The following is a 26906-nucleotide window of genomic DNA, read 5'->3' on the forward strand; positions in this document are numbered from 1 at the left end:
ATTAAATTCAATTTCTTTGTTTCATACAAGAAACAGGTTATGTTTGATAACTTCCAAGACAAATAAATGATCATGTGTCATGTGAACTGTTCTTTTTCTAAGTGTATTTGTTTTTTCCTCCCAGTTGAAATAATAATGCTTCTGTTCTGAAATAGATAACTTAGGGTCTAATTTATCTAATTTAAGATCCAATATAATGGGTTCTAAATTGTGTTTGCATTCAAAAGTTTTGTGCAATGCATCAGGCACTCAAAGCGCTTTACAAATAATGCCTCACATTCACTCCGATGTGACGGTGCTGCCATACAAGGCACTCACTACACACCGGGACCTTGCCCAAGGGCCCTTAGTGATTTTCCAGTCAGGCTGGGATTTGAACCGAGGATCTTCTGGTCTCAAGCCCAATGCCTTAACCACTAGACCGTCACCTCCCCCATTTTACAGGTGATTTATTAAGAAGACTACTCGCCAGTGGGTGGTAATGTGATGTAGACAGGCATATGTAAGCACCCACCCACACTATGGCGTGAAGGGGCTGACTGCCCGATGTTACAGATTCTCTTGAGGTTTAAATTTCCTGTTTTAAATGCAGGTCAACATAGCTCAGCGGACAACACCATTGTCCTTGCAGAACTCGACATTTGGCAGTGGTCCACTGACTTACTATAGGACACAGTTCAACTTTTGTTGTCGGAGGGCGAATGCATTAGTAGTGCACCCAACGGAGCAGTAGCTTAGACTGAACTGATTGTCGACTCAACCTTTGAGACATCACATGATGCAGCCTATATAAACTCGACATAACTCTATGATTGTGTCACTTGTTACTGGTACATTGTTGAGACAGGCTCCTTTACATTCCTTCATGCCAAGGGATTCAGAGGAGGTGGAAATTAGAAGGTCGATTTATCCAGTCAAGCTCCGATATTGACCAGCGGAGGCTGGCGACTGAACAGAGAAGCAACAGGATACCAGCAAAGGTGTTTTGCAGCAGAGCTCAATTATTTCCAGAATTGGTGCATGAATGTCAAAGATTTTAAGCACACATACATGTCCAGGAAGTACAATTACATGAAATGTGTGTACATATTTAGTGACCAAGCAGGATCTAAATTGAAGCCAGACTTGACCTTGGAGATCTTTTTCTTAAATACGACAAAAAATCTTTCATCTTTTTCTTCCAGCCAAGCCCACTTAAATTTATTCTTTACACCTTTCTCACAGCCTAGATCATCTCCTCTTTGAAGAATTCTAATGTTCGCCATCATATTTTAGATAGATTCCAGGTTTGAAACTTAAATTTTTACACATTGAGCGCATTAGCATTGGTCAGCCATTGAACTGGTCATAGAAGACCACGTGGTTCAAAAGTGGTCAATCAGAATCCTTAATGCATATGTGCAACTTTTAAAATGTACCATCATTGGTCAGAGGATCCAACCAAGATGGCCACAACCATAGCGAATGTTGCAAGAAGATATTTAGCCAAAATAAAGCCAAATATTATGGGGTTTTGACCATTGTTTCTGAGGCGAAACTGTTCATAAACAGAGGACTGGTTTCTGGGGGGACCACCAAAAAACTAAACAGGTTTCTGGAAATAATCGGAAAGCTTTCATCACTGTGTAAAGGACTGGGAGTAAAATCTATCATGGTATCCTCCTTAATCCACAGCAGCCAAACTGTCATAAATATAATGATAGCTACTTATAAGAGGGGGTGGTCACTAGCCCTAAAAACAAAGAAACTCTACTCTATTCTACTCTTGTTTTTTTAGATATGCCTTAGTATACACTAGTAGTTTTACTTTAGAATTGGAATGTATTATGGAAGACATACCTTACTGAATTTTCATAAACCTGTGTACAGTGGTTTGGGTTTGAACAGTTCCTGTTTACTCATCGTCAAACACAGCAACAAAAAATAAAGTAAAATAAAAAAACAAATCTGTTTGTGAATTTGAAGCAGTACCATCGTAGACAAACATTTGCTGATTAAGATGGTCAGATTGCAGTTATTGAGTTTCGGGCACCGCAATAGTGAGCAAATCAGTATCAGTACTTAGAATCCATGCTTTCAAAGACTTTCCTTTTATTGTAAAAACAATTCTGAACAGCTGATCTTCATTGTGCCTTCATACAGTCCATATAATTCCAGTGTCCTCAAACAACAATAAAAAAGAAAAAAAAACAAAGCAGTTGCCAGGTGAAAATTAAGTGCATAGAACGAACAAGGTAAAACTGTAATCTGCCACCGTGGAGCATTTGTTCTGATCAAACTCTTACACAAAACAGAATTCACCCGCAACACTCTTCCCCTATGTGCTTCAAACATTCCCCAGTATGTGCCTCCAACCACTACACATTCCTGATTCAGGAACTGTGGACCCGATACAGGCTGCCCACATTATACATTAAAAACAATACCAACAAGCGTTGACGTGTCACGTCTGGACTTCCCCAGCTGTTAAGAGCCCCGTCTGTCTGGGAAGTGGTGTCAGAGCTCAGAGCGCCATGTGCTTCTCTGGTGCCTGCTTGTGGGCAAGATAGAGGAACAGGATGCTGGACAAGGCGCTGACCAGGAAGATGACATCAAACCAGCGGTGGTAAAAGTTGAACTGCAACTCTCCCAGTACCTCCGTCACAATGGAGCGGTACTCCAATGGCATGCTCATACGCATCAGCAGCACAGATGATACAAAGTACATCCCCTAAAACAGCCAGAGAGAAACAACGCATTGATATTTGGCGGGATTTGCTCGAGCTGTGCGTAAGCCATGTTAGCGTCAATAAGCTGGTGCTAGAAGCTGGTAGCACGGCTGGTTCCTGTGGTTAAAGTGGTGCGTCTCCAGTGAGGCCTGTGCAGAATACGTCAGTGAAAAATGTAAGAAAATATAAATAATTCAGATTATTATGGTTAGGGGTCACCACAGTAAACTTTTCTTCTCTAGCTTTGTCTGTCTTGAGTCTCTTCCTTGGTCAACCTTTGTGACTTTCACTTCTTCCTGTTATTTTTTCTCTTCCTGGGACTTCCACACCTCGTAGTCTCTGCTCCATGTACTGTATCCCCGACTCACGGATGCACTCATTTCAGATGTGTAATTTCCTTCAAACTTTAATAACAGATATGCAGGATACAGGATGTGGGAAAGTGTCCACAGAGAACCAGGACATTCGGTCACGGAGCCATGGCTGAATTTTCAAGAAGATCAAAAATGTATTTTTCTGTCATGACCTTTGATATACACGGGTAATCCCCTGCTGTTCCATGGCGCCCCTAACATAGTCATAAATGCCTCATCAACGGGAGGCATTCCGGAATTTCTGCCGTCGTCCTACAGGCCTGCTAAATACTTGAATTTCTCCACTCAGAGTACATCTACTTCTTGTAGGTTTAAACTCATGAACCTCATTTCTCATGATGATATTTTGACGTTTACATACTGTACACTGTAAAAAAAAAAAAAAAAAAAATCCCTTTTTACAGAAAAATTCTGGCAGCTGTGATCACCAAAATTTTGTAAAAAAAAAAAAAAATTATATATATATATATATATATATATATATATATATATATATATATATATTAATTGATTAATTATAATCAATTAATTAATGAATATTATTATTAATATTTGCACTGATAAATTTACAGTTCAGTTTTGATCCACATTTATTTATGTTGTGATTTCACAGGATTTCACTGTAAATTTCACAGACTCTTTTTTAATAATGAATTCTTTAGACGTGAGTGAAGTGCTGCCGCTCAACTGAAATCAAGTGAGACGTTACCGTACTATTCTTAACACTGTCTTTAAAGCATAATCGTCATATCAATTTGATTAAAAGTATGTTGCAATGACAAAAAATTACACAGTGTGCAGCTAAATAATATATTTGATTGGGGAGCAGAGAATGAAGCACTGTGGTGGTTGCAGATGTGATAAATTACACTGACTTTGGGTTAGTGTCTTTGTGCATAAGTTATTTTATTTGCTAGCGGTGTGATCGAGAAGGTCATGCGATCGATTCCCACCTGTGACCTTTCTGTGTGGAGTTTGCTTGTTCTCCCTGTGTTTGCATGGGTTCTCTCAGGGTGCTCCGGCTTCCTCCCACATCCAAAAACATGCGGGTTAGGTGGACTGAAAACTTTAAATTGTCTGTGGGTGTGCGTGCGGGTGAATGTGTTTGTCTCTATGTGGCTCTCTGACAGACTGGCCTTCTGTCCTGGGTGCACCCCGCCTCGCGCTCTATGACTGCTGCTCCAGCCCCCCGCAACCCTTAATTGGACTAAGAGGTTGAAGACAAGTGAATGATTTCCTGAAATATTATCTATCTGCTCAGGAAATTTCATTGAAATCTGTTTGTTACTTTTTGAGTTACAAACAGACAAATACCCATGAAAACATTAGCTTCCTTGGCGGAGGAAATAAACCAAAAAATAAAATAAAATTACATTTTTAAATAGATGAAATCAAAGAATTTGGATTATTTATTTTTAATTGCTCAAAATAATTATAATAGATTATCGAAATAGTTGTTCATTAATTCAGTTGTTGAATAATTTAATAGTCAATTAATATAACATTGATCGTTGCAGCTTTGTTCGACTGTTAACCCAGTGACCTTAACATTAGAAGATGACAAACAGACCATCAACTAATCACAGGACCCTGATGGTCACTAAGGCTACTGTTGCTCGTGACACTGAATTATGCAATAACACGATCATCTGGTGTGTGATATATCTGCTCCATCCTATGGGCAAATTTAATTTAACAGATAAAGTGTAGGAATAAATAATTTGGTGCAGCTTAGATTACAATGTGGTACTGCATAGGGCCCAGCTGTTAAATAACAACAACATAAAGAGCACTCACCATGATCTGAGCGAGAACAAGCACAATGACATTGGATGACTTGCTGCTGGAAATTGCACAGAAGAACTAAAAAAAATTAAATATAAGGAGCAGAGGAGAAAAATTAGTCACATATTTGTCATCTCAAAACCCTTCTACAGCAGATGCAAAGTGGAAAAGCAGTGAGAGAGTTTTACCTTAGTAAGGGTGATGAGGAGGCCTCTTATGGAAGTTACAATTATTATTCCCACCAAGATAAAAGAAATGTGCTGGGACCAAAATTTTACCTGAAAGGAGCAAAAGGACAACAAAAGGCAGTAATCAGTAAAATAAAGTAGGAAAGGGTGATGAGTGCTGTCAGTGCATCATTTATTATTTTAAACTTAAACACATGCAAAAGTAAAGTGCCACCTGTAGCATATTACAGACAAAAAGATTAAAAACTGACCAAGATATAGTTCACTGCAGAAAGACAATAACAGCTGGGGAAAAATGAACTACACATGCATGCTGGTTCGCACATGACTCTCTTTTTGTTGTTGTGCAGGTAAAGATGAAGGACTTACATCAAACTGGATGCCCAAATAATTGACTGTTATTTCGATCCCCCTCGTCACTGGATCAGTTTTTCCAACTCGGTCAAATACAATGTTTATAGTCGCCTGAGAGAATTTTAAAAAAAACAATTCAAGTCTGTATTTTTTTTGACTCCACATAAAAACACAGTAACATGTGACTGATAGGAGGAGGATTCATGTGTGACAGAAACAGCACTGCTCTCACCATGAAGATTTTCCAAACACAGTAGATAGAAAAGAAGTAGCCAAGGAAGTTGAAATATTTTCCCTGGAATGTCTTTGAGTACTCGATTCGCTCCTAAACATAAGGAAGCATAGAGGAGAACAGCCAAAAAAATAATAAACTTGGATTCTTTCTGAACCTACTTTTTGAAAGTAAGTCGCACACACTTATGTCACCATTTAGACACGCAAATACATCTCAGATGAGCATGTTTGTGGACCAAAAGACTACGGCTTTTTGTTCCATCCAATCATAATCATCTCAACAGACAATTTCCCTGATATGTTCTGTTCCTGTTTAAAGTGGTATTCAACAGTGACATCACCTTTTAAATTAACCCTTAAGTGACCGGGTGAGATCATTTATGACCCCAAGCATATATTTTTGTGCACCATTTTTCTCATTTTAATCGGAAAAAGTTTCATAGAATAGAATTTTGCAAGGCTCGGCCGATCCGTGTAGCAAGTATAATCCAAACTTGTACGTAGTGTTATTTTTGTCACCCATTTTCCAACTTAGTCTTAGTCTTGTGTCAAAGTTCATTCTTAGTCTTAGTCACATTTAGTCATTCGCATATCATTTTTGGTAGTCATGTTTTAGTCAACTAAAAGTCTCAACATCTTAGTCTAGTTTCAGTCAAACGAGAACTCAAAGTATTTTAGTCAAGTTTTAGAGAAAACATTTTAGTCTTTTTCTATTTATTTCAGAGATAATATTTGCTTATTCATTCCAGTTGTGTTCCACAGCTGAAATATTGATTAAATGCCTGGAATAACAAACATCTTGAATGAATTGAATTGAATGAATGAATCTTCAATTCAACTTTGCTAAAGTGTCTTGTTTGTTGATTAAATACACATTTACAAATGATGCCCTTGTCCTGATGTTTTATATTTGTTAGAAACACCAACAAAATAAAATAAAATAAAAACTGGCATTAAATAATATGACTTTTACAGCTAGACTCTTATAGCCGAACAGATTCAGAGTGATATAAATGTAAAATGTTACTTTGGCTCCAATCTCCCCTACAATACTCGTGCCTGGAGCACTGAGACTTTGACACTGGGAAATCTCATTTTGGGGAAAAAACAGATTTGTTCGGTAGTAGTATGCTGTTTGTCTTTCAATGTTTGGGAAGAGGTGTCATTTGATTTAAAACAGTGATTTGCTTTTAAGTTATTGATTGCGGGATGATCCGTCTTTCCACCTTTACTTGACAGAGAGCCGCAGCAAATCCCACAACACACACAGACATGGAGAGGATGATATTATCATTATTATTATTTTCATGAGGGACACTAACTTTAGTTTATGAACCAGAGAAGCGGGAGATATTAATGTTCCAGTCCACAGCAGACTGTGGACTGGAACTGTGGACTTTTTTGTGGCTGCCCCACAAAAAAGGCACGTTAATGATGAACAAATAAAAATTGTGTGTGTGAAGCTGTGGACAATTCTTGCAGAATCGCGCAGCGAGAGGATACATAACGTAGCCGACAGTACAATCGAAGAACTGCTGGCACAAACACATGACAGCTGGACTGGATGTTGCATTTCTTCTTGTGTAGTACACGAAAAGGAGGAGGAGGTTTTTGTTTATTTTTTATTTCCTGCAAAACATTTTCGTCTCATTTTTATTTGTCAACAATCGCACATTTTCACAGTTTCAGTCAGTGGTTTTAGAACACTGGTGCCATCTCGTCATCTTCCCGTTTTAGTCATGGGAAAAAGGGTTGTTGACGAACACATTTCGTCTCTTTCATCTGACAAAATTAACACTACTTGTAAAAGGTCACTTGTGACCCCAGGAAGATCAATGAGGTTTTTGCCATTATAGCTTCAGATGGTATTGTAATTTAAAAATGAGTCTCCTTCAGTGGTTGGTTTATATTTGTAAAACCCAACACACAAGTTATTGTAACGTGTGTGTTGATTTTTACAAATAAATGTGTATTTGTTAATGTCATTTTTTTTCATTTGTTAAAAAAGGCATTTACAAAACTGAAAATTCTGTTTGTGAAGTGTAATTCAATCACGACCAACACGGGCTGCTATTCACACTCCCATCCAGTAGATGGCAGTGGTTGATGCATTTTGAAGGGGGGGTGATCGAAAGAGACATTTGAATTTTCCCATAATGCCTTTCAGCACGTGTCTGTTAAAAGCTCAAATCTTCAGAATTTAGCGCATTCCTTTAAAAGATTTGTCATATGTGTGATATTTTCTCTATGTAAAAATGACACGGTTACCGTTAATATCAACAAACTGTCTGGAATTAGGTGTTTTATGAGTAAAACCATAAGTGAAAAGTGTCTTGTGCTTCATGTCTCCTCCACTGTCTGTCTTTTGGCATGTTGAAAGTAAATGACTTTTTTTCCCCTATTGGGCAATAGTAGCTGGCCTGCTTCGCTCTCTTCTGCTGAGGGAGGACTGACCTCACAGCCGCTTGACTATTGCAAAACATGCAACAGGTAAGTACTAAAATGTATGATTTTGAATGTTAAGTTTTATTGACTATGCTGGCAAAAAAAAAGTTAGCAGAGTGAAAGTTAGCGGAGCTACATTTAGCAAAAGCTAAATGGCCCACTAGCTGAAAATGCTAATCAGCTAACCAAACAAGTTAACTTCACTAATTAGTGGTTAGCAGATTAGCGGAACTGTACCGCACAGATCACAAAGTGATGGATCAGATCAGAAAACAAAAAAGATGGAGACAAACATAACTTTGACTTTTATTTTTTTTAAATAAGTTAAAGATCAATTAAAATGTGTTTAATGTTTAAATAAATAAAATTGTTATATTAAGCTGCTATATGAACAATACTAGTGAATGAAAATAGTCTATTATCATAAAAAGTAACTTAAAAGAAAAGAAAGAAAATACAAAACTGAGTGTGTAATTTTACATTATTTTCAAAAACTGAAGATGTCTACACGGTCTGGAGAGAGGGTAATTATAATAACCTCATTTCTATAGCACTTTCAGGATAAATACCCTTCAGCAAAAGAAGCAAACATTATTTCTTTCCCCCTGAAGCTCAGTGAGCACTTCAAGCCCTCAGCTGAGGACGGCACGGGGCACACTCACGATCAGTGCACATAGTATGTCCTCACCTACCCCATATTCCTTTGTAATTATTGTCATGCTAGGTTCAAGACTCGCAACTGGCTTCTCGAGATGTCTCTAACAGAGCACAAGCAGTGTGACACAGCAGACTGCTTTTCACATGAAAGCGCAGCTTTTTCTCTCCGCTCACAATTTGATTTCACTGACATCTACATTGAGATTTATCCAGTTATTCTTTTAAAAACAAGGCACCATGACAACAAATCTGTACTTCACACAATTATGTCAACTTTCCAGTTAATCAAAAGATCATACGCATGCCGAACTGCGATGGGCGGTCTGTACTCCATCCGCGCAGGAACAAAATAAGCCAAAATGTTTTGATCTAATCTGACCCAAACTTGTTGGAAAGGCTGACTATCAAAGACAAAGCAACTTCATTTTGAGAAAAATCAGCTAAAACAAATTAATAGCCGACTGACTAAATGTGATAGCTAAATGTGCTTCGATTCCTGGGAAAGACTGATATAAACAGTCATTATAATTATTATTATTGTTATTAATAACAAATGTGTGATTTTCTGTTATGTAAGTCACACCAGAATATAAGTTGCAGGACCTCACAAACTAGTAAATAAATTAATTAATTAAAAAAAACAGACTTACACTCTAGTGCACCAGCCAACATGTGCTAAAATAATTTTGATGGCGTTTGAATGTTAATGCTAGGCATCCATGGCAGATCAATTAGTAATACAGTGATGAAAATAATGTGGGTGGATGCTACTCTCAGGTTTGAAGTTCAAGGTCAAAATAGGTCAAACATGGTCAAAATAGTTAAAAATTCATATTTGTTTGTCAATAAAAATAAATTAAATGATTTTTTTATACAAAAATCACCAGGAAACATGTAAAACACGGTATAATATTAATATAAGCTTTCATAATGTTACATAAACTGTTAACTGAACACATAAATGTAAACTCTAAAATGTGCGCATTTCACAGAAAATCACTTTTTGGCAGATTTTCTGTTCTTAATCATTCTTATTTTAACAAGGAATCATATGTACCTTAAAATGCTTCTATATGAATTAATATAATTATAAATGTCTCTCTTGCGCTTTACAATTGCTACAGAATCCATTGCTATTACTATAATTACCTACTATGTGGAGTACTTCTACATGCCTGCAAAGAAATTAAATAAAAACATGGTTATATATTCACTGATCATAACACAAATAGGCAAGCTTCATGTTGTTTGTACAGATATCGTATGTGAGTAACAGGACTATGTAACTTTTAACTGTAACAAAATAATAATTGCAAATATTAATTGCATTTTTGGGGTTTTGGACACAGCTGCAAATAACTTGGAATACCAAGAACATACATGTCATCACATGACAAGATCAGACTAGGTGGCAGCATAAATAGGCCTCCTACAGCATCTAAAGCTCCAAACTTAACACAATTTTGATTTAAAACATTCATAACCTGTTTTTTCTTTTTAAAAAGTGTTTTTTGCGAAGGTAAGTATTCATTTTAGCATGCAAAAATGTATAGAAAAATGTAAAAAAAAAAATGGGGTTTTGACCTTTGACCTTTATGGCATTGAAAATGACCTTAATAGTAAAATTTGACATCAGCATCCACCCACATCTTTTTTATTTTAGGATGACTGAATGATCCAGCACAGATGCTGAGCATTAACAAGAAAATGCCACTAAAAAATATTCTAGACTAGTTTCCCATGTTTGCCTGGTCTACTCCGCAAAATATGGTAACTCAAACAGCTTGGAGCCCGTATGGATTAAACATGCTGGAAGAGTTCTGTGTTAGTCAACAATCAAGTGTTTCAATTTTGCACAGAACTGATTAAATATTAAGGCACAAAGAAACAAGTATTATGGTGTCTTGAATCACAAAGAATTAATCTGCATGTGTTGAGTTCTCGGTTCGCCCTGGATGTTGAATTTGTGAAAAAGCAAATCAAACTCTTACTTGCTGTTTTGAATCTCAGATTTATTAAAAAAAAAAAGGATACACAGAAAACTGACCCATTAAATGGAACACATTCCCCAACAATTTAAAAACATATTCTCAGGTATAAAACTGTAAGACAATCTTTTTCAGACAGCTCTTAATTATTATCTTACAGATATACACGTGCTTTTTTAATTATAATTATAGATGTTTAAGTTCAAATAGAGATACTTAAAATAAATACAGATTAAGAATCTCTGGGCATGTGTATCACCTGACTGAGCCTGGTAGAGATCCAGATCTAAGAGATTAGAACATATATTTGGAGTGGGCTCTCCTATATGGCATCACCAATGGAGAAGAACAAAGGCTCTGAACGGAGAATTTGTTTTAGGATTTGATCCCTGTTGACTGATTCTTAAGCAGAACAGATGGTCCTTGGTACCCATGAGTGAAGAAAGTGATGCAAATCTGAAAGTTTTCATTCTGATTAGCTTTTGAAGATGAAATTAAATTGGTAAGTTCCGTTAGGGAGTCGTAAGTAGCCAGAGGTCCATCACTGTAAACCTGTTTCACACACATTCCTTTTATAGCTTTAACAGTCAATAAAATAAGACATATGAACTTGTGCTTTCTATCCGTTTGTCAGCAGTGAGTTCATAATTCCAAGAGCCACAGTGAAGAAGCAAAACAAAATTAGTGTCTTCCTGCTAATTTAACATCCTTAACTCACACACAAATAATAAAAATAAATCATGGCTGTTCCACTTAATTTACCCCTAAAATCAAATTTAAAAAAATGACTCAAATGAAGGGAGAGCTGATGTTGTCATGGGTGTAGAAACAGACATAAATATGGATGAACCTAGCAAATAAAGGATCTGTGGTTTTTACAATCCGAGTACTGCAGTTTGTGTACTAATCCAGACTTAGAGACCACAGTGTGTTACCTTGGTTGCCTGCAGATCCACAGTCTCCAGAAACAGCTGTCGACTCAGCTCCTCTAACGCATCGACCTCCTGCTGGATCAGAGACAGGTCTGGAGGACAAAGGTCAAGGCGGGATATCTACTACACACAGGAGGTGAGTAACACGTGACAGAATCCTCTAGAAATGCTGCTAAAAATGATGATTACAGGCCGTGATATACAGTAGTGTTCAGAATAATAGTAGTGCTATGTGACTAAAAAGATTAATCCAGGTTTTGAGTATATTTCTTATTGTTACATGGGAAACAAGGTACCAGTAGATTCAGTAGATTCTCACAAGTCCAACAAGACCAAGCATTCATGATATGCACATTCAAGGCTATGAAATTGGGCTATTAGTTAAAAAAAAAAAAGTAGAAAAGGGAGTGTTCACAATAACAGTAGTGTGGCATTCAGTCAGTGAGTTCGTCAATTTTGTGGAAGAAATAGGTGTGAATCAGGTGTCCCCTATTTAAGGATGAAGCCAGCACCTGTTGAACATGCTTTTCTCTTTGAAAGCCTGAGGTAAATGAGACGTTCAAGACATTGTTCAGAAGAACAGTGTAGTTTGATTAAAAAGTTGATTGGAGAGAGGAAAACTTATACGCAGGTGCAAAAAAATTATAGGCTGTTCATCTACAATGATCTCCAATGCTTTAAAATGGACAAAAAACCAGAGACGCGTGGAAGAAAATGGAAAACAACCATCAAAATGGATAGAAGAATAACCAGAATGGCAAAGGCTCACCCATTGATCAGCTCCAGGATGATCAAAGACAGTCTGGAGTTACCTGTAAGTGCTGTGACAGTTAGAAGACGCCTGTGTGAAGCTAATTTATTTGCAGGAATCCCCCACAAAGTCCCTCTGTTAAATAAAAGACGTGCAGAAGAGGTAACAATTTGCCAAAAAACACATCAACTAGTCTAAAGAGAAATGGAGGAATATTTTGTGGCCTGATGAGAGTAAAATTGTTCTTTTTGGGTCCAAGGGCTGCAGATAGTTTGTGAGACGACCCCCAAACTCTGAATTCAAGCCACAGTTCACAGTGAAGACAGTGAAGCATGGTGGTGCAAGCATCATGATATGGGAATGTTTCTCCTACTATGGTGTTGGGCCTATATATCGCATACCAGGTATCATGGATCAGTTTGAATATGTCAAAATACTTGAAGAGGTCATGTTGCCTTATGCTGAAGAGGACATGCCCTTGAAATGGGTGTTTCAACAAGACACTGACCCCAAGCACACTAGTAACCGAGCAAAATCTTGGTTCCAAACCAACAAAATTAATGCCTCACAGATGTGAAGAAATCATGAAAAACTGTGGTTATACAACTAAATACTAGTTTAGTGATTCACAGGATTGCTAAAAAAGCAGTTTGAACATAATAGTTTTGAGTTTGTAGAGTCAACAGCAGATGCTACTATTATTGTGAACACCCCCTTTTCTACTTTTTTTACTAATAGCCCAATTTCATAGCCTTAAGAGTGTGCATATCATGAATGCTTGGTCTTGTTGGATTTGTGAGAATCTACTGAATCTACTGGTACCTGGTTTCCCATGTAACAATAAGAAATATACTCAAAACCTGGATTAATCTTTTTAGTCACATGGCACTACTATTATTCTGAACATTATTGTATATTTGTGAAAAGGATATTTTCACTGCCTGATGAGGAGGAGGACGTAACACTCTTGATCATGCCCCAGAATCCAGTCTGTTTGTTCTGGTCTTCCCCACGTTGGTACATCTGCCTCCGAGTCATAGCAATTCTACTCATGAAAGAGAAACACCACAGAGACGGGGCCAAAAGATTTGATTTTGGAACTTTATTAAACATACTAATAGTGTTTCCGGGTGTGACATGTCAAAGACATTTGTGATTGTTTCACCTCTGACAGTCCAGGTTAGTAAATAATAGATTTAACTGTCTGACATTTTGAGAATAATTGAATAAAAGACAGATGATGGACTCTACTTTTGCATGACGTGATTGCCCCCTGGTGAGGACTGTGTGAATTAATGTAGATAATCAAGGTGTCCCATGATAATTTTTTATTTTTATTTTTTTTAAGGGTGACGTTAAGTCCATGTATATGTTACCTATAACCTACGTGTGGTCATCTGTACTTCCAGGTAACAGAGGTTATAAGGAGCTACTTATTCAGTCTGTGATGTCACTGCATCATAGACTGAATAAATGATACACAAAGATTCTGCAAAAATGTAGAACATTACACAACCACATGTAGAGAGAAACCCACAGACTGTATGTACAGTGGACAAAGCCTGGGTGAAGCCACCCATTGGTTGTCTATAGTGACCCGGAACAGCTGATATGAAGCCCGCACCTGGGCGTCACCATGTTGGCAGAGCTGACTTTGGCTACACCATGACTAACCTATAAATGACAAACAGGACACGGTGAGGAACCTTGGGATGGTTTTTGACCATGTGTTGTCCTTTGGTCTTCACATTAGGGATGTTACGAGAGGTGCCTTCTTCCATTTGCGAAATATAGCCAGGATTCGTCCCATTTTGTCCATGGTTTATTGTAATGTCCTATTTTCAGGGTTGCCGCAGTGCAATATCAGGGGTCTCCAATTAGTTCAGAATGCTGCTGCCAGACTTTTGACGAGGACCAGAAAGTCTGACCATATTACACCTGTTCTGGCATCCCTCCAATGGCTCCCTGTCTCTGTGAGATCAGACTTTAAGGTTCTGTTATTAGCCTATAAAGTTGTTCATGGACTGGCACCAACGTACTTAGCTGATTTGATTAAGCCCTATGTACCGTTCTGGGCTTTGCGCTCATCTGATGCAGGACTGCTTTGTGTCCCGAGGGTGAAGAAGAGATCTGTAGGTCAAAGGGCCTTTTTTTATCGTGCCCCAGTATTGTAGAATGGTCTCCCAGTGTCGATAGCACAGTCCGATACTGTGGAGACCTTCAAGTCAACACTGAAGACAAATTTTTTTTTATCAGTACTTTGGTTAATATAGTGTTATTCTGCTTTTTAATTCTTTTAAATTTTATTGTTTTTAATTGTGGTTTATATTTGTTGTTCTTAATTCATGTTAAACTGTTTTTGAACTGTTTTGTGTGAACCGCCTTGGGGCGATGTCGTGATTTGGTGCTTTTATAAATTGAATAAATTGAAAGTGACCTAACGGATCAAGCTACCGATCATTGCTAAAAGTGCTAACGCCATTAGCATACAACATTAAATAAGACAAGTTTCACTCAGCGTGAATATTGCAGCAGAAATGCCTTAGATGATCTGTTAGGATATTTCATCACACAAGCCATATTATTTCAGGTGTTTAGAATAAAATACTCAAAAGGACACACAGCCATCCACAAGTGCTAGCAGCCGCAACGAGTGGACACTGAGGTATGCACATTACAAGAGGTGGAGACATTGGGCTCAGCTGCTGTCACTCAAAGCGACCACGCCCCCCAATTATACATAACTTTGTGGTAAATTTGAAGAAAACTTCACCCTGTCCCCTACAGTTGTCATGGAAGGGGAAACTATCTATGGAGACCAAAACTGATTTTTGTACCAGGATGTAAACATGTTTATTTCTACTCTAAAGTTGGCCATTTTAACATGAACCTGAATGGGAACCTGCTCGCTTTTGGATCCAGCCTTAAGCCGAGAGTCACAGAACTGCAGCTTATTTTTCTCTCCCGGGTGGGCATCATCTGAGCCCATCGAATCTCACTGCTTGATGAAACCCTACGGGTAGAGTGATGTACATTCTGTGTCGACTGAGTGAACGAATACATCAGGTCAGGCCTTTGCGTGAAGTAGAGACCATCATCTCCCAAAGTATATGAATTCAATGTTTGTTTTTTAAAATTATTCTCAACTAATCTATATAATCCGTATTCCATACGAAAAAATAAATGTTACAATGCCTGTTTTGTTGGACTGTGATGAACAATGTTAAAGTATCTTACAGACATAAATAAATAAATAAATACAAAGCCACGTTTTATATACAACTTGTTTATATACTCACCTTTTCTTCTTACTGACAATCATGTCCATCGTTTGAAGCAGCCGCCTTTCTAGAGCGAGGATGTCACTGTCGGTAACGTTTCTGAAAGAAAAAACAAAACAAAAACAGTGGGTGATAAGTGCACGGGTGAAGGATAAACAGCTGTCTGAAGACTGCGCTCTATTTCAGCCCACAGCCGCGGCCATATTGTTGCTACATCATCGGGAGAACAGGACCTGCTGATTCAAGCCCAAATCAATTGCAAACACGGCAGAGGTCGAGCTGTTTTTGGACGATTTTTTTCTAGTGTAGAGTTTTTTTTTTTTAAGTCCAGTCTGAAGGTAATTCTGAAGAAGCTGTGGGGGACACAGTCTTATGGTTCTGAGCCCTATTTAGACTGCAATGAGGGATAGGAAACCTTGGAGGAAAACCTTCAGTCTGACAACAGTGACAATATTGGCAGAGTTCAGAACACAGAATGGCGATTATAAAAAAAATAATAATAATGCAGGCGATTTCGGCATGCAGGTGGAGATGATAAACTGTTTTTTCCCAGCTCTGTGGTGATAATCGACTGATAAAAATTTTTTTAAGTTTGTTTTACTATCCTTGACATCAGAAAAAAGTGATGAGGAAGTGTGGATTTTTTATTTATGTTTGTTTTTTTCTTAGAAACAGATACATTTCAAATCTGAAAAATGACACAGCACCTAGGAGGGACTGAAAATCTCAGCTATTTTTAAAATAAATCTTATTTCCTTCTTGAATACAGTTAGTGTACTGGGCTTTAGTAGTGTAATAAATATTAAAACCATTCACACAAGGAGTAAATACAAGTATAAAGTCTTACCTGTTCTTTTCAATGAGATCGTCTTCACAGTCTGATGAAAAGGTATCCACATAAAGCCTGATTTTGGAAAACGACATCTGAAAATAATTTAATTCCTTCTCCTGGCTGAAGAAAAGTCCCCATGTGACAACGGCAGTTTGCGACAGGTTACAGTGCCAGCACAGGTGTAACCATCTGCAGCTGATGATTCGAGTCTCTGCTGTGAACGGAGCCTCCTCTTCTTCCACCGTGGGCCGCTATGCGCCGCAAGTTGAAAGACTCACAGCCCCTCATCTGCTCATAACATCTCAGTCTGTATGCAATGAAATTATCCCATGACCCACAACAAAATAAAATAAAATAAAATAAAATGTGAAAATACTCAGTTTTGTCTCCGTGAGGAATGGAGACGACGCATGACACAGTGCACACACACTCGTCAATATAAGTGTTCCACCTGCCAATCAAAAGGGTTCTGCCTGCCAGACTTAACCGTTCTGACACATATACTACCGTGCAGCACCAGCAAACTCATCCAGCTGCCATAACTCCAGAAATGAAGCACAAATCCATCCGATCACTAACCAAACAAATGGGGCTGTTGGAAATGGTTCTCCTTCTGTGATCACTTCCTCCTTCTTCTCCAATGTCATGACTCGCCTGGAAGTTCCTGGATTTTAGTGACGCACAGTTCAAAAGCCAAACATTCATCTCTTCAGTAACCACACACCGGGAAAGCATTAATTTCAAACTGTTGTTTAATTTTGGTCTTAAATACTCTACTACTAAACTCTATACTAAACTCAAGGACAAGCTTTGAATGATTTTTGGAGATACAGTGCCGTCCAAAAGTAATGGGCCGCTTGATATTTCACACATTTTAATTTGTTTATGCCATTTCAAATACAAAAAGTCCATCAGGCTTCTCAATATAAAAAATTCTAAAATTATCATCCTTAAACTCAAACTCAAAGCAAATCTCCAAAACTTGATATAACTTAATATATGTTGTCAAACGCACATTTATTTTTTTCTATCTTTCTTATTTTTGGAATGTAAATGTCTTTTTGTTAAGTAACACCACAGGCTGTGGAGTGCACACATCTACACTGAATTCCCGTCCATTGTTAAACTCACCCCCAGGGAAACGCACTGTTAAAAACTACGTTCCACACACAGAATAAAAGGTGTGACATACTCCGGTACGACTTGTGTTTTTGTTTGTTTGTGACAGATGCAACATATACTCCAGAATATATGGTGATAATAGACTGTTAAAGGCAATACTGCAGAAAACCAAAGTTTTACCTGAGGAAATAAGACATGTATGTGTAAGGACAGTTGACAGCACCAAATCCAGACAGCAGAGCCATGAGTGTGACTCCGATTACACCAACACGACTGATTAGCTGCTCAATGGACAGGATGCCTAAACAACAGACAACAACAGACTGAAAACAAGCAACACAACTGTTTTATTGCTGACTTCAGATACTTTCTACAGCTAGAGGTTTGCATTGCCAAGAGTTAAAGGTGAATCACTCACCATGTTTTGGACTGAGAATGGGGAATGGGTCCCCCAACTTCCAGAAGAAATACATGAAAGTAAACCAAACCATGCAGGCAAAAAGGAGCCGCTGTTTCTGCACTGTAAGGACACAAAACCATTTACTGTCAGACCATGTGTGGCATGTCACTGGCCCATTAACCAAAGTCTGTGGCACTTACAGAGGCGAATGTTGCTGACAACAAAGTATCCGATGTAGAAAGGCACCACAAAGATCAGAACCAGCAGTATCACATACAAGTTCAGCTTCCAGTGGAAATACCTGGAACTGTGAGGGAGGTTTTAATCCTTTGTTTGCAGCAAAAACACACTTGTATCCCACAAAAATGTATATACTTACCTACTACTTAAGGCACCAAGAATCTCAAAGATGATGAGCTCAAACATGGTACATGAGAAAGCAAAAGTGATGGAAAAAACAACCTGGACAACATACTGACGCACCTGTGAAAGAAAGAAAGAAAGAAAAAGAAAGAAAGAAAGAAAGAAAGAAAGAGAGAGAGAGACCAGAGGTCAGCCATGAGTTTTTGCAGAGAAGGATGTAGTACTTCATGATCATAAAATGAATGTGCACTGTTGTTCTTCTTCATTATTAGACTATATCTGAGCCAGTACATACAGATATGCTGACGATCATCTGATAATTAAAAAAAAACAGCACTAACAAGTACCTCATAGTCTTTGAACAGCTGTCGCATGAAAAATAACCAGCCAAACCCAAAGAACAGCACCTGCCAGGGATTAAGCAAAAATTAGACACGAGGGAGGTGTTCCAGCCACGTCCATCTGGGAGGAGACCCCGGGGAAGACCCAGGACTAGGTGGTCAATGTGGCACGGGAAAGGGAAGTCTGGGGTCCCCTGATGGAGCTGTTGCCCCCGCGACCCGAACCCGGAAAAGCGGTTGAAGATGAGTGAGTGAGTGAGTAGACAAGAGGAAGAGAAAGAATCACACCGTCAAATTCATGTAACAACAGCTATAACTGATTATACAATTATTATTATTATTATTATGGGCAGCATGGTGGCTTAGTGGTTAGCACTGTTGCCTCACGGCAAGAAGGTCATGGGTTCAATTCCCGCCTGTGGCCTTTCTGTGTAGAGTTTGCGTGTTCTCCCCGTGTTTGCATGGGTTTCCTCTGGGTGCTCTGGGTCCTTTGTCCTGATTTGATGGCTTCCAGGGCTCAGCACACTGGCCGTGTAGCCGGGGTGACATCGAACAAGATTTGTATTGCAGATTAAATTTCTTGTGTCTGGTATCTGTATACTCTTCTTATAACTCCTGCCATTGCATTTGTTTTGTTGACAAATGGACTACATTGATATGGCATTTTCCATGTGAATCAGAAGCTCAGTGCTTTACAATGTAGGAATGTGGACAAGTAGGCAAGCGCCTTGATTAGGTTCTGCATAGTTGCATGTGACCGCATTTTTGGGAGTCGCATAGGGAGTTTCTTGTGGTTTGTGTTGCTCTTGGCTGTTGGAGGGATATCCTGATCTAATTTTAGGTTGATGAATTACCCAGCTCCCGCCTCCTGTTCGAATTTTCATCACAGGCAATCGAAGAGAGAAGTTACCTGATTTGTTATTTTTGCTTTGTCAAAGTCACTTAAATTGTACCGGAAGGAAGAATAGGGATTGAAAATCAATGTATTGGGAATAAAGAGTAAGTATTTCTCTTCAATTTGCTGAATTTCACAAAGACTGGCCATTTCACAAAAATTCTGGTCGATCACCAAAATCCAGTGACTGCCAGTGTTGAGATGATGTACCATTTTAAATGAAGAGAATGAAGAACAGGTGGTAATCCATCATTTCTCAAAATGTCATGGATGTATCTTGGATATTAAGGAAGTTATGTGAAAAATATGAAGGAACAAGTCCAACTGGGTCACAAAGACCCTATTGTTTCATCTATTCATTAAGGCCAGGAAAACAAGCTCGATTCCCAGCACAAAAACGCCAATAACTTCCTTAATACTTAAGATAATTACATGAGTTTGGTGTCATTTTAAAGGGTTTTTCATGTTCTTTCTGAATTTATAGTCAGATTTTATATCGTATGGGACAGAATTTTTTACACGTCCCTATACAATGATGCCCCCTCGCATTCACCCATTCATCCACTCGCACACATGATGCAAGGCGCTCAACTACACAACGGAGCAACTGGGAGATTAATGATTTTCCAGTCTGGCGAGGGCTTGAACCAAGGATCCTCTGGCCTCAAGCCCACCGCTTAACCACTAGACCATTTAATTTTTAAATGACAGTTTTGAGTCAAATGTAGCCACGATATCTTTATTTTTCCAAATTATATTTTGTCCTTTAACAGATAGTATTTTTCGTGGTTGTTGCTGTCGAGGTTGTACTTTCTTGAAACACCCTGTCCCAGTCAAACGACTTTTTAACTTTAAATGAGAAAAAAAATTATGTTAGCGCCTCCTCGTTGAAAGACAGTCATTTAATCCACCTTTAGTTTTACTGACTGTAAATAAGTCTTACCTGTGAGGTGAACATGATGACTGAATCCACCACAAATGACATGTTGACTAAATCAGCCTGTAGTCAGGGAAAAGTCAGTTTAACTGTAATAACGCCAAAGGCAGCGTTACTTCATGCTGATAACAAATAAAAATCGGCCTTTGAGGGGGAAACGGTCATGGCGCAGGAAAATCAGCTTATTTTACAACCATTTGTTGTTTACTTGTCAAAAAGAAGCTCCAGCGTTAGTAATGACGTCATCAACATGAGTCCAATCACGCAAACGCGCTTCCGTCGAAGATGTATGACGCCACACTACCAACAAAAAGTAAAATTTTACATTTTAAAACTTGAATCTTAGAAATAATAAATGCAACTATATAGAAAACATCCTAGGCATTACCTAGACAAAGCTACAAAAATAAATGATAATTATTCGCGATTCAACATGAATCGTTTCACCACTCAGCAGGGGTCGCTGTTCGCTGTAATGAGTTTTGTAGTTTTTAGTGATCAATAGTAAAGAAATAATAATGGTCAGCCAACATAAGCAGCAAGCTAAGGCATCTATCTGCTTGACTAATACTTAAAAAAAATAAAAATAAACAAACATAAAATGATTGTATTTTATGACAGTGGATGATTTGTTTGTGAAACAAAATTTAAAAAGATGAATGAATAAAAACATGCCCAGTATTTACTGTTGTACGATGTCTGTTGCACTGTGCTGAATACTGCACCATGCCATTGTTCGTGTGCATGGAATAACAGGAAGTAGCAAGCAGTCAGTATTCAATCAACCCAAGTAGGTCAGGTCATTTCCAGTCATAGCAACTGTTACAACTAGCTCCAGCATTACTTGCCACAACCCACAATTCAGCCCAAGTGACGGCAGCAGTTATTACTGCACCTCCTCAGACCCCAAGTCAGCCATGCACGCGATCCTCTACATTTAGCATACCGGGAAAAAGTAGGAGTGGAAGACGCCATCATCTAACTACTGCACAGAGCTCATTCATACCTTGACAGTGGAAATGGTGCTGTGAGAATCATGTTTTTTGACTTCTCCTGTGCCTTTAACACCATTCAGCCCCCCCTGCTGAGAGATAAGCTACTGCAGATGAGGGCAGACCCATACCTAGTCTCCTGGATAACAGACTACCTCACCATGAGACCAGTTTGTGAGGCTGAAGGCTTGTGACTCTGGGACTGTGATCAGTAGTACGGGTGTGCTACAAGGAACTGTCCTCTCCCCTGTTCTGTTCACCCTCTATATGTCAGATTTCAGCTACAACACTGAGGTATGCCACATGCTGAAGTTTTCTGACGATACAGTTATTGTGGCATGTATTAGGGATGGACAAGAAGGGGAGTACAGGAATCTGGTGAAGGACTTTGTTGAGTGGTGCAGGGCAAACCACCTGCAATTGAACACTTCTAAGAAAAAGGAGATGGTGGTGGATTATAGGAGGTCTAGATCCCCTTCACTCCCAGTCTACATTGAGGGGGTCAATGTGCAAGTTGTTCAGACGTGTAAGTACCTGGGGCTGCACTTGGACAATAAACTGGACTGGAGAGCTAACACAGATGCACTCTACAAGAAAGGGCAGAGTTGACTTTATTTTCTGAGAAGGCTGGGGTCCTTTAACATCTGCAGTAAACTCCTATTGATGTTTTATCAGTCTGTCATCGCCAGTGTTCTCTTTTATGCTGTGTGGTATGCTGGGGGGCAGTGCCAAGAAGAGGGAGACTGGACGTATTGACAGACTGGTGAGAAAAGCTGGCTCTGTGGTTGGCAATGAGCTGGAGTCCTTAGCATTGGTAGCTGAGAAAAGGTCTCTCAGCAAACTCCTGTCAATCATGGACAATAAGTGCCACCCCTTACACAGCACATTAAACAGGCAGAGAAGCCTGTTCAGTGGCAGATTGCTCTCTCTGTCATGTTCAACAGACAAGCTGAGGAAATCCTTTATTCCCGGGCCATTGACCTTTTTAACTTTTCCCTGAAGGGGCAGGGAAATATGGATTATTGAGTTTGAGTTCCTGACTTTTTTTTATATTTATTCATCTATTTATTAGAATTTTTAATGCATTGAAAATACTTACTGTGTTTTTAAGATTCATCCCTATAGACCTATAGTATGGACACATTGACCCACCCTTTGCACTGCTCCGCTACTGATGTACTTACAGTGACTGAACATGGAATGTACCCTCACAATGAATGTCCATTCTATTGGTGTTTGTGCTTTTTCCTTGTCCTTGTGTGTGTTGAATGTACTGTATAAGTATGTGTTTTGAGCTATGGGGTGATTAAATTTCCTTTTGGATCATTAAAGTATTTATCTATCTATCTATCTGTCTGTCTACTTCATAACTCAGAGAGTGCCCAACATACACACATTAACATCAGAAAACACACCTGGAGTTTATGTGTACAACTTTTCAGTTTTATATTTACAGTGGAATGTGAAAAATATGGCTGTGGCAAATTGATAAAACACTGAACTGCACCAGAAATCTATGTATAGAAGTTATAGAAGTTTGAGTGCACTGTCAAGAAGGCTGACTCTGGTGGAAAGACCAGCAGCTATCCCCTTTGCAGTTCCTGGATGACTATCACCAGAAAGCCGTTGTCTGCAGAATTATAAAAGAGGAAATTGTTAGGTGAGATCACAAGTGGAAACTGTGATGCTAATGCAAATATCACCACACTTACCTGATGAAACCATAATCTCATGTTTATCTGAGCGGATACGGAGGAATGTGAGGTCATTTTGAGGGTCAATGTCCCTGACGGTGTCCCTGGCTTTGATCATGAGCTGACGAAAAAGTGAGGCGTACTGAGCTGCTGTGCAATTATCTAAACTTGTTCTCATGATAATTCCTAAAAAACACACAAAGATTATACAAAAGGTTTTGTGGAGAGAGACTAATGTTAGATCTTCATGTTGTGACTAACCTTTAGTATTGACCACAACTGTTCCAATTACACCTTCATGTGCTTCAATCCTCTTCAGTGTTTCCTCAACATCACCCTGCAAAATAAAGTAATTTAACTTTAAATTTGAAGACATCTATAATAGCACTGCATATGACAATGAAAAAGAGAAATGTAAGTCCTATATACCGTAAGCCCTGAGAGGCCCATTAGTGCCAGTGCTTATCTCCGGATTCCGTAGCATGAAGCGGTTAAGAGTCTACAACTCCCCCTGGACAGGTTGCCAGTCCATTTCACTTCCACAGTCAAAGATGTACCCATTTACACTACCACCAGCCATGCATGGAAACATTTCATAAGTGTAACCACACCCACTTGGGGTAAATATTCATACCTATAGCCATGTCTAATGAAATATTCTGCTAGCTACACTAAAATGACAGGTGATGAGTCAACGTATGTTCAAATGTATCTGGGAGCCACATGACAGGTTGTTTGGTGGAGCCCATCCCAGTGGTCATTGGGTAAAAGGCCAGTCCATCGCAGGGCCAACTTGAACTTTCATTTAACTAATATTGTTTTTAATTCAATTAAATGAATGAACCCGGAGAAGAAGCAAATCAGTGTTAAAAAAAACTGCACAAACCAGCATTATTATTCAAGGTTAAATATAAGTGGCTATTCGTACGTATCCGTATTAATAATGTCAAATTCTATTCGTACATAATGCAGCCTTGTTATTTAGGGATTATATTTAGGAGTTGTTGTGGTTAAGGTTAGTGGTTATGGTTAGGATTAGTGGTTGTGGCTAACGAAGTTTAGGAATCTATGTATCAATAGCAAATACATGTACAAGTACATAGCCTCATAATCACATGACCTATATATTTACCAATGAGAGTGGCACTACGTACAAATAGTATTTTACTATATGAATAGAGCTATGTATGAATAGTAACTGCCAAAATATAATCCTGAAATTTGTCTTAGTTACTTATGGGCTGTGAAAATGGTTTGAATGTATATTTAAAAAAAAATGCTGTAAGTATTAACTAATGTGATTATAGCCAAGAATCTGTACTACAAGCACATCCTGGTTTCATTTCAACTCTGTTGTGATAGTGTAGTCAAAATTACAAAAACTGTCACTATCCAAATACAGACAGACAGACAGACAGCCAGACAGACAGACAGACAGACAGACAGACAGACAGACAGACAGATAGATAGATAGATAGATAGATAGATAGATAGATAGATAGATAGATAGATAGATAGATAGATAGATAGATAGATAGATAGATAGATAGATAGATAGATAGATAGATAGATAGATAGATAGATAGATAGTGGTAAAAAAATTGATTTATTTGGCAACAAAATACAGGCACGTAAAAACAATACAGCATTAAAAACTGACTAATGAAGCATAAAACTTAGTACAATGAGAGGAACGTTTACAGTTATTGTAAAAATTGTAAAAACATTCCATTCTAATAAAGTACATGGACGTCGGTTGATTCAAACGATCCCATCACAATTTAGAAACAGTGCAGCTTGGTGGTTGTATTATACAACAGGAAAAAAAATGTATTAGAAACGTTTACGACTAAATAGATGTGCACGTTTAATTCCTACCATGTCTGGTCCTGCTCTTCAAGCTTTCTACACGTTTTTATTTTTTCCTTCGAAGCGCGCGCGTCGAGTACAAGGACACTTTTCACCGAAGCTTTGTATCGTTTTTGCGGATGATGAAACTTCTGCGCGAAAAAGGTTTCACCATCATAAAAGTTCTTTTCAGCAAATTATCAACAAGTATGGAGACCTTTACATGACACACGGGTCTCCGGAAAAACGTCAGCGTTTTCTGGAGTGAATTTGTTTGACTAGCAGGTGTCTGACTAGCTGAATGAAGCGCACAACCGGAAAGCCTCAAGGCTTCATCACCAGCCTCTGTGTGATTCCGTTGCTATAGAAACCAAACGCAAACAGAAAAAAAACAGATCTCACTGTATTGTTGCTTTTTTCTTGTTCACTTAAAATAAAAGCATCAGAGAGCGGGTTTAATTACTACCACTAATATTTAGATCACAACAAATAAGTGTAATCCAAATACACAGTGTTTATTTTGCAATATTACATTAACTACATGATACGATTTTACTTGCTATTTTGTTATGTTTACATTTTAAAGTGAGACACGTTTAAAAGATTTGATTAATATTGTAAGGTTTAATGGGCACATATGGGCCCAGGTCTTATTGGCAGCAGACCAAGTAGCTCATCCCACACTTCCCTATCTTTGGCCAAGTCCTCTAACTCTTCCTGGTGAATCCCAAGGTGTTTCCAGACCAGCTGGGAGATTTAATCCCTTCTGGGTCTTCTCCAGGGCTTTTTTCTAGTTGGATGTGCCTGGAAGACCCCCCTATGGAGAAGACCTCCCTAGGGCATCCTCACTAGATGCCTGAACATCCTCAACTGGCTCCTTTCAATGTGAAGAAACAGCGGCTCTACTCCGGGACAGTCGACCTTCTCACCCTGTCCTAGAGTGTAAGCCCGGATACCAGACAGAAGAATCTTATTCCACCATTTGTATCCGCGGCCTTATTCTTTTGTTATTACTCAATGTTCATGACCATCAGTGAGGACAGGAGCGTAAATCACTCACTCATCTTCAACTGCTTATCCGGAATCAGGTTGCAATGGCAACAGCTCCAACAGGGAACCCCAAATTTCCCTTTCCCGGGCCACATTAACCACCTTTGACCGGGGGATCCCGAGGCGTTCCCAGGCCAGTATGGAGATATAATCTCTTCACCTAGTTCTGGGTCTTCTCCGGGGTCTCCTCCCAGCTGAACATGCCTGAACACCTCCCTAGGGAGGCACCCAGGTGCGTCCTTACCACATGCCGGAACCACCTCAGCTGACTACTCTCAACGCGAAGGAGCAGTGGCGCTACTCCGAGCTCCTCACGGATGACCGAGCTTCTCACCCTATCTCTAAGGGAAACACCAGCCACCCTCCATAGGAAGTCCATTTCGGCCACTTGTACCCGCAATATAGTTCTTTCTGTCATGATCCAACCCTCATGACCATAGGTGGGAATGGGAATAAAGACTGACTAGTAGATCGAGAGCTTAGCGTTTTGGCTTTTGTCATAACAGTATGGTAGAGCGCTTGCAACACCATCCCTGCTGTGTTGATTCTCTGGCCAATCTCACATCCCATTGTCCCCTCACTTGTGAACAAGACCCCAAGATACTTGAACTCCTTCACTTGGGGCAAGACCTCATTGATTTACCCTCATAGGAGCGCCAATCAATCAGCTCCTTCTTCACAATAAGTTCAACGTCCAGAAAAAGTCAGATGCCTCCCCAATCCGTCTATTGATTT

At 38.9% G+C, this 26906-nt stretch overlaps 2 protein-coding genes across 3 annotated transcripts; both read right to left on the reverse strand.

The window, feature by feature from the left end:
* Window positions 1–2071: 2071 nt before the first annotated feature.
* Window positions 2072–20838, reverse strand: si:ch73-390b10.2 (Golgi pH regulator). Of its 2 annotated transcripts, XM_034186406.1 has the most exons (14): window positions 20594–20838; window positions 18762–18821; window positions 18431–18534; window positions 18252–18358; window positions 18070–18171; window positions 17832–17952; window positions 15716–15796; window positions 13349–13461; window positions 11669–11757; window positions 5642–5734; window positions 5425–5520; window positions 5056–5145; window positions 4880–4945; window positions 2072–2710 (listed from the first exon to the last, which is right to left on the reverse strand). In XM_034186406.1, exons 1-14 carry the CDS (start codon window positions 20633–20635, stop codon window positions 2504–2506), a joined length of 1371 nt encoding a protein of 456 aa, XP_034042297.1. In that variant the 5' UTR covers window positions 20636–20838; the 3' UTR covers window positions 2072–2503. The 2 variants fall into 2 exon arrangements, with proteins under 2 accessions (XP_034042297.1, XP_034042298.1); XM_034186407.1 differs by lacking the exon at window positions 18762–18821.
* A 2238-nt stretch (window positions 20839–23076) lies between these two features.
* On the reverse strand, window positions 23077–23752 carry LOC117524623 (dynein light chain roadblock-type 2-like). Its single transcript, XM_034186436.1, has 3 exons — window positions 23535–23752; window positions 23292–23459; window positions 23077–23209 (listed from the first exon to the last, which is right to left on the reverse strand). The coding sequence occupies exons 1-3, from the start codon at window positions 23647–23649 to the stop codon at window positions 23163–23165; spliced, it is 330 nt and encodes a 109-aa protein (XP_034042327.1). The 5' UTR covers window positions 23650–23752; the 3' UTR covers window positions 23077–23162.
* Window positions 23753–26906: the final 3154 nt, after the last annotated feature.

Source organism: Thalassophryne amazonica, chromosome 14 (assembly GCF_902500255.1).
Source record: "Thalassophryne amazonica chromosome 14, fThaAma1.1, whole genome shotgun sequence".
NCBI classification, from domain to species: Eukaryota; Metazoa; Chordata; class Actinopteri; order Batrachoidiformes; family Batrachoididae; genus Thalassophryne; species Thalassophryne amazonica.